Source organism: Peromyscus eremicus, chromosome 8b (assembly GCF_949786415.1).
Source record: "Peromyscus eremicus chromosome 8b, PerEre_H2_v1, whole genome shotgun sequence".
NCBI classification, from domain to species: domain Eukaryota; kingdom Metazoa; phylum Chordata; class Mammalia; order Rodentia; family Cricetidae; genus Peromyscus; species Peromyscus eremicus.
This window is the reverse complement of record NC_081424.1, coordinates 6,076,478-6,085,586: the sequence shown is the minus strand read 5'-3', so window position 1 is coordinate 6,085,586 and position 9,109 is coordinate 6,076,478. Positions and strand designations below refer to the sequence as shown.

At 38.1% G+C, this 9,109-nt stretch overlaps 1 protein-coding gene across 1 annotated transcript in view; it reads right to left on the bottom strand.

The window, feature by feature from the left end:
* Window positions 1-239: 239 nt before the first annotated feature.
* Lin28b (lin-28 homolog B) overlaps window positions 240-9,109 on the bottom strand; it is a 91,483-nt gene continuing 82,613 nt past the window's right edge. The window contains exon 5 of the mRNA XM_059272950.1: window positions 240-750. Coding sequence (XP_059128933.1) covers window positions 384-750 — 367 coding nt within the window. The 3' untranslated portion in view covers window positions 240-383. The remainder of the gene's footprint in view (window positions 751-9,109) is intronic.

Genomic DNA, 9,109 nt, shown 5'->3' with positions numbered 1-9,109 from the left:
CAATGCTTGGAGATGCTCAATTATCTGAGGGAGAGTATGTGCTTATATCTCCATACATACATGTATAAAGACAGGCACACACATATATGTCTGTATGTGTATATGTATAGATGTATATGCCTGCGTTCCTATGTGAAATCCTCACACACACGTACAGCCTCAAGTCTCCCCTCTCACTTGTGCACATACTATATGTAGTATCTCAGTTCTATAAAACATGACACCCTGCTTCAATGTCATTGGCTTAAGAGTGATTTGTCTGATTAAAAATCCACAGTTCCTCAACAGTAGTTAAAATGGCGGTCAGCTGCTCTCTGGAATACTATTCCCTGTGCTTGCGTGAGGTAGACTTCCCAACCGGGTGAAGAAAACGCTGACAAGTATTAAGTTTTTTTCCGTTTTTGAATCGAAGGCCCCTTTTTGTTTGGCTCTTCTGGTGCTACAAAGGCCTTCACAGAAGAAACTTCTTGGGGTGACCTGTCTGAGAGCTCTGCCGTCTCTGACCTCGTCTCCTGAGCAAAGGGGGATGTGCAGCCACGCCCCCCTCCCCCTTCCCTAGGTGAAGTGGAGGTGCACGGCTGGCACTCGGCCTCCTGTCTCCCCTGGGAACCGGGGGGCAGCTGGGCGACGATTCTGTGTGGGCAGTTGGCCACCATGTGCATGATGCTCTGACAGTAATGGCACTTCTTCGGCTGCGGAGGTAGACTACATTCTTTAGCATGATGGTCAAGGCCACCACAGTTGTAGCATCTGCAAAGAAATAGAAGAGAAACATCTTAAAAGTAGGTAGAGTGTATAACTAATGAAAAAAAAAGTGGTTATTAAAACAACAATTTACACAGACATCAATTTTAATTACCAAAGTTCAAAAGCTGTCAATGAGATCAGTTTATTTTAATGTGACTTCTTTATATGTACTATTTACACTGTTTATACTGATTGCTTCGAGGATTACCATCACCAAAATTCTCCAGCCACTTTATAAATTAGTTGTGTGAAACACAACAGCCAGCAAAAAAAACCCAAAAACAAACAAAAACAAACAAACAAACCACCCAAACATGGTATTTCCATAAAGAAATGAGTCACTCAAATGTCATGGGCTATCGTGAGAGAACAGTTTAACCCACTAGATGGCAGTCAACAATAAACCAAAACTCCACCAGCTGGCTTCAAAAATGAGTATAAAATATAGCTGTTTGCCATGGTAGGACTTAACTTGCTCAACATTTAGGAAAATTGTAGCCTGAATTGAGTTTTAGGACTTCAAGACTTCAGTGTTTATTAGTTTATCCACAGAAGCTAATAGAACTGAGATACATTTTTGCCGTTATATAAAATTTTGAAGGAAATTTGATACCTATGCTGTCTAGTAATACAAAACTGGTATCTAATGAATCACTCAGTGTGAGGCAAGACAGTGAGAGTCCAAACCACAGCAACGCTGCAAAGAAGTCTCCGAGGATGGAGACCAAATCAGTTTGCTCTGATGCTGTTGGCGACTGGAAAAGTTGCCTTTTTCTCCTATAGAAAGTAGCTTTCCCTATGAGTAAACGTTCCTAACTTGAAGTAAGCATAAACCTCGTTCTTATTGGTTATTTGTATGTGAAAAATAAAAAGGAATTATCAAAAAATGGAGGCACTAAGGAAGCACTCGTATTTTAAAGTTTTGATCTGAGTCTTAAAGATAGAATTTGCTCATTGACTTGTTTCCAAATCAACTGTTTTGAGAAGTTTTTTTTTTTTTTTTTTTTTTTTTTTTAAAGATTTATTTATTTATTATGTATACAATGTTCTGCCTGCATATATGTCTGCAGGCCAGAAGAGGGCGCCAGATCTCATTACAGATGGTTGTGAGATAGGATGGGATTCTATTCTTTGTAATAATCAATAGGCATTTATTTATCTTAATAAACTACCTCATATTTTCAAAAGTAAAGAGAAAAGTCAAGAAATAAAGTGTTCCAGTTACTTGCAGCTCAAAGTAATTTACACAACATAGTAAATTAGCAACCATGTGGTTGCTGGGAATTGAACTCAGGACCTCTGGAAGAGCAGTCAGTGCTCTTAACCTCTGAGCCATCTCTCCAGCCCATTGAGAAGTTTTTATATTAAATTACTTCCCAAGTACACTTATAATCCCGTTAGTCTCGTTATAAAGCATATTATAAATCAGTGTTTTTTAAAAAATGAAGAGCAAAATATGTGTCAGACGTAAAAGGTAATTTAAGACCATATGACAACAAAAAATATGACTAATTATTTGTATGTTTGAGAACACCAAGCTTAGTAACTTATTTTACATTTCAAAGACAAACTAATTATTAGTAGCATAACAAGCACTGCATGTAGACACTCAGTATTTTATTTTCTAGAATCAGCTATAAATTAGCAGAAGGTTAACCGTCCTCTGCTTCTCCATTTGTCAATTAGTGTTTATTTGTTTGTTTAATGTATATGTATGCTATATAAGTATGTATGACTTTATGCCAGAAGAGGGTATCAGATCTCACTATAGATGGCTGTGAACCACCATGTGGGTGCTGGGAATTGAACTTAGGACCTCTGGAAGAGCAGCTAGTGCTCTTAACTGCTGAGCCATCTCTTCAACTACCTGTCAATATTATCTTACAGAACAGATAGGATGGGATTCTATTCTTTGTAATAATCAATAGGCATTTATTTATCTTAATAAACTACCTCATATTTTCAAAAGTAAAGAGAAAAGTCAAGAAATAAAGTGTTCCAGTTACTTGCAGCTCAAAGTAATTTACACAACATAGTAAATTAGCAAGCACTGCCGTTCAGATACAAGTACCCCACACATGACCTGAGAGGATAAAAGGAAATGATGAAAATTACCAGCCAAAGCCTGAAATTCAGGCCTCAAAACAGACTGGAAAATATCACCTATGAATATGACCACATCACTTAACTGCTTTCCCATATACTTTTCTTCTATAATGAGTAGAAAAAATCTTAAATTAAAATTGTCTTTTGCCCACCTGTAAGATATCTTTTTTTTTTTCATTACATTTATGTCCTGAGGTCAGAGTACAGCTAGGAGTTCCTTTTCAAAGACAGAAAATAGAAGGCAGACTCCAGGAACACAGCTGTTTCTCCTGCATGCACAGCAGCTTCAGTCACTGGATATGCACTACCTTCTTCATTTCAGGGAGCCATTCTGCTCACTCACTGAACAAGGGCCTGGGTGTCAGAGCTCTATGTTTACAGATGGAGTCTTAGATCATCATGTTTGTGTGCCTGATTGTAAAAGATACTTTAAAGAAAGACACACAATTTTAGTTTCCCTGCATTTCAATGGCATATTTACCTGTTGGACTTCTCAGGTATGTGTTAACATTAGACCCACTACCTTCCACACTGGATGATGAGCATGCACTGTATGTGTGTGTAGCCTTAAAAGGGGGAAGCAGTATTTATTTCCCTCTTCTATTTAAGCAACAGCAATTGCTTTTACTAAGAACACAGATCACAGCCCATTATGAAACCCATCCATCCCAAGGGAATGACATAAAAATGTTAATGTTCAGCTGCATTTCAGCTCATAGATGATACCATAGCCACACATGTGAAACATGCTATACGTGGGTCTAGACCTCTTTGTTCACACTTTATACTTCTCCAGATCAGTTTGTTTTTGTTAATCAGAATGGATTTTATATTATGATGTGGGTATCAAAACAGTTAGTATATCACACACAGCTGCAGACCTAACACACACAGGGCATAAGGTGTCATGACAAAGGACTACACAAAGAAAACCATGTCACACTGCTACAGATTCCAACAGCCTGGCCTGAAAATTAAAACGATCTGTCTGTCTAGCATGCAGGAGACCTTGGAACAGATCCTCAGCGGTATTTAAAAAATAAACCAAATAAATCATCTCTGTTCAGTATGTTATAAAATGCTGAGCCAATGGCACCAAGTAGACTTTCTTATACACTAAGAACAAAGGTTAACAAAAACGTCCAATTTAACTTTAGAACATTAAGTCCTTTGTGGAATCATTTGATAGATACTTTAACTCCAATGAGGCAGCACACATTCTATAAGTATTACTTACTATAATTTAGAAGATTTTAAAGATAGAAGATTAATAACAGTCAATATTTTTAAGACTACCAAATTAAGATTAAATTTTCTAATTGAGAATTCCATTAGGAGATGGAACAGAAGCCCTAAGATGGCTTAAACAAACAAAAATTTCACAAATCTCTTAAGCCTTTCAAAATATTTATTCCACTGCATTATGAAATAAGCAATTGTATATGTACATATATGTGTTAAAAGCATATCCAAACTTCTGTTATTTCTGTTTTTAAAAATGAAAACTTTGATTTGGGAATCAGAATTTAGGTGTAACTATTACTCTTAGGAAATTTATTTTAATCAAATAAATGAATAAGTAAATTGTATTTTTTTTCTTTTAGAAAAGATTAATTTACCAGGCTGGAGAGAGAGGTCAGTGGTTAAGGGCATGTACTGCTCTTACAGAGGATACAAGTTCAGGTCCCCATGTTTGGGGGCTCACAACCTCTGTGACCCAGAAGGATGGGACACTTGTGGCCTCTACTGGCAGCTGAACTCACTTGCATAGACACATACATACACACATACATACACACATACATACCTAAAAATAAAATCTTCAAAAAGACTTGCATTTATGTGTGCCTGTATGAGTTTATGTGCACCATGTGTGTGTGCAGGTGCCCACAAAGGCCAGAGATGTTAGATCCACTGAAACCAGAGTTGCAGGCAGTCCTGAGCCACTTAATGTGAGTGCTGAGAACAAAACCCAGGTCCTCTAAAAGGTCAGCAAGTGATCTTAACTGCTAAGCCATCTCCAGCCCAATAAATTGTACTTCCAAATATCAGCCATAATGATTAGAACTGAGCTAAACTGGGAGTATTACATTAAAATGCTCTTTTGTAAACAATACTTCAATACCTATAAAGTCTTTGTTAGTTGTATGTTTTCCCTTGGCTCCAAAAGTGATTTTTTAAAAAATCAGGGAGTAGTTACTATAGACATCCAGGTGACTGTCTAAGAATATTATGGAGAAACCACGTTGGAATGGCTCCCAGTGTTTGGAAATGATAAGGATTTACAAAGAAATTCAAATCCCTGTCTGAGCTGTTATTAGGGAGCACGGGCAGAGTGCAGCAGAAGAGGAAGGGCAAAGTCTGGAGAAAAAGAGGTATAGGAAAGGCATAATAAACTCCCGGAAACGGAAGGTGAGAAGAACCAATACAATCTCTAAACGAGAGGCCTTGGGGACTTAAAATCAGACTGGAAAGCACTGCAGAAAGCCCTCTAAAGGGTTCCTTTACTATGTGCGATTTTGATTCCAGTTAATAAGATCCAGAAACAGGGCAGAGGGTGAGCACACACAAGGTCCTGAATTCAATTCTCAACAAGCATGCACACGCACACAAACACACACACACAAACACACACACAGATATGGAGAGAGAGAGAGATGGAGAGAGAGAGAGAGAGAGAGAGAGAGAGAGAGAGAGAGAGAGAGAGAGAGAGATGATACTAATATTTCTCAGATCAATAGTTTTCTGTCTAATACGTTGGAACATGATTCTGAATTCCATTATCGGTTAATCATGCCAGCATGGTAGTGGTGAGGAATGGATGGGTTGAAGCATTTGTCAGAGAAGCCAGGAGAGCTGAGAAGTAAAAGCCTGAGGGGGAGCTTTTGTTGGGAGCACTTTCAGAAGCCCACCGTGTGCCAACACCCTCTGGCTCCTAAGTTGCTGTCCAGGGGTTCACTTGTTCTCTACAGGATCTGTCTCGAAATGTTCAAGAAGAGTCATGAAATTTTAGTAAACCACACAACCAGAGAGGCCCTTTATCAGTACACTTATTTTCTAACTTCTCTTAAACAACCCGTAATAAAATTGCTTTTACATTTCATTAGTTTTTATATCCAAATTTCTTTTTAAATTTTTATTTTATGTATATGAGTGTTTTGCCTGCATACATACCTATATCATATGTTTGCTTGGTGTCCAAAGAGGCCAGAATAGATCATCAGATCCCCTGAAACTAGAGTTACAGATAGTTGACAGCCTCCATGTGGCTGCTAGAATCAGACCCAGGTCCTCTCAAAGACCAGCAAGCACTCTTAACGTGAGCCATCTCTCCAGCCCATATCCAAATTTCTAACACTGCATGCTAATTAATAAATAAAACATTCTGACAAAGTTCATTTTTAATTTCCAAAAATATCAGTGGTGGTAAAGCTTCCTAGAGAACAAATGCACATTTAATACCAGAAAAAATTTCATTAGTATCTTAGAAATACTGTTATCAGTATCCACCTCCTCTATTACTTATTTAATGTGTGTGTGTGTGTGTGTGTGTGTGTGTGTGTGTGTGTGTGTGTTTATATGTGCACAAATAACTGCAGAGGCAAGAAGAGCCTTTGGAGTCCGTGATGTTGATAAATGAACTTGAATTCTCCGCAAGAGTAACTGGTGCTCTAATCAGCTCAGTCATCTCTCCAGCCCTTCATCTATTATTTTAACACACACACACACACACACACACACACACACACACACACGCACAAAGCCGGGTAGTGGTGGTGCACACCTTTAATCCCAGCACTTGGGAGACAGAGGTAGGCAGATCTCTATGAGTTCAAGGCCAGCCTGATCTACAAAGCTAGTTCCAGGACAGCCAGATGGCTATACAGAGGAACTCTGTCTCAAAAAACCAAAAACATAAAAAAAAAAAAAAAGGAAGAAAAGAAAAAAGAAAGACATAATTTGAGGCTGGTGTGTATATGACTTGGCAGAGTGTTTGCCTAGTATGCACACTAGGTTCAGTCTCTAGCACCGAATAAAACCAACAAATTGAGTGTAGTGGTGACCACCTATAGTTCCAACACTCAGGAAATAGAAGCAGGAGAATCAAGAATTCAAGGTCATCCTTGGCTACATAATCAATAGCCTGTGCCACAAAAGTCTCTGTCTACTGTCCTCCATACCCATGAAAAAGAAATCTACATAGAGCAGGGCTAACCACACTATTAATAGAATTAAAATGATCATAATAGATATATTAATGGTTATATTCTACATTGAGAACTTACTATGTTTCTGATATGGTACTAGAATTTTTTAAAATATTGTTTAATAAAACCTGATTTCCATAAATATTTATACTGCATTGAGAAAAATTAAGACTTATGAGTTTGCCTACAAGGAAATTTTAATTGAAAATAACAAATTTTACTTCACTTTTATTATATAAAAATGTTGATTCAAACCATATTGATTACTTACATTGAATTTGAAACACCAAATTGCACACATCACATCACACCACACATACACACACACACTATTTGAAGCTGACCTTCCCTGAGATATGGGCTTCTCACTATGCTACACACACAGACTCACAGACACACACCATTTGAAGCAGACCTTCCTGGGGATATGGGCTTCTCTCTATGCTTTTTTTCTACAAAATGAAAGGCTGGGTTTCAGTCTAGCCCAGACTTTTCCCTAACAAGGGCAGGTTTTATTTCATATTTTAATATTCATATTTTGACAAATTTTGCCACTTGCAAGAGAGCTTTTCCATTCACTTTAATCACATATTTAAGACTGTACATCAAGTAGCAAGGCGTGATGGCTCACTCCTTTAATCCCAGCACTCCTGAGGCTGAGGCAGGTGGATCTCTGTGAGTTCGAGGCCAGCCTGGTCTATAGAGTGAGTTCCAGGACAGCCAGGGCTGTTACACGAGAAACCCTGTCTTATGGCTAGTGGTTGGAGACTGTCAGTCAGTCATAAGTCTAGGTGGATGGGCTATAACTGGGGCTGTTAGACTGACTCAGCAGTTCCAGTCAGAAGCAAGAAGTCAGACGTCATGGTGTGATGTCTGAAGGAGCTGCAACTAGACTCTGATGGCTAATGCGAATACAAATTGCTAGGACTGTTACACAGAGAAACCTTGTCTCAAAAAACAAAAACAAAGAAAAAATTGCATGCGAACCAATAAAATATACTCACCTTTATGGTTCAAAGACACTATATATGATTACATAATTTTATTCATCTTTAAACGCATGGCAAAGCTGATGAAGGGTAAATGATTAGCAAATAGTAAGGCAGCGCTTCATTCCTCCATAAGACATTTTAAGTAACCAAAAGACATTCAAAGTAACCAAAGAATCAATATGCTGTTTGTATAATGAAGAAAGCAATTATAATTATAGAGATTTATTTCTATTCTATAATACAGTAATGCTGTCATACCACTGGGAATGATAGTGAAAGTCAAATTATAGGCTATAGATAAACTTTCACTATTACTTCCAGTGGTATGACAGTCTACTGTATAGAGTAGTCCTAAAATCTTGGAAGCACTCTTTAAAATATTAACTTCTGGGTACAGACCGATCAAGTCAGAATCTTTGACCTTCCAGGCATCAATGCTCTGTGTCTCAAGGCTTTCCAGCAGTTACCTGAGTCTTAAGTCTCTACACTAGCAGTCTTAACAAGGGACACTGTTAATGAATGTGTGAGGAGCAGAGTAGACCTTTCAAGACACTGTTTCAATGGTCACTGAGGCCTCATGAAGGAAAGGAGAGATGGGAGAAAAAGGAAAGGAAGAAAGGCAGGAATGAGAGAAGTACTTGTAACTTGTTTCTTTCATGGAACATGAAACTGACTCCATTTCTTGTTGTGGTAGCTGAAAAGCTTTCGATTTCTCACCACCACAGATCTTGGCTTACTGGGGAAGGAAAATACTATATAAAACTGCTGAGTTTAACTTTAGAACTGGCTTTTCTGTTCTGAGGCCATTATGCCATTCATTACAAGTACATGAATCAGTAACAGGTTCAAAGTGTGGGTACTTGTGTCATCAGAATGGATGAGAGCTTAACCTTCCTTAGTCAACCGCTGCTTCCCTGAACTTCACCTTCACTACAAATGAGCATCTACTGACCTTAGTAAGATTTCCCACAGCAACTCTTCATTTGCTATCCTTAGTTGCCTAAATACAATCTCAAAATGCATATACATTTGTTAGGTATATGTACTGGTCACTTT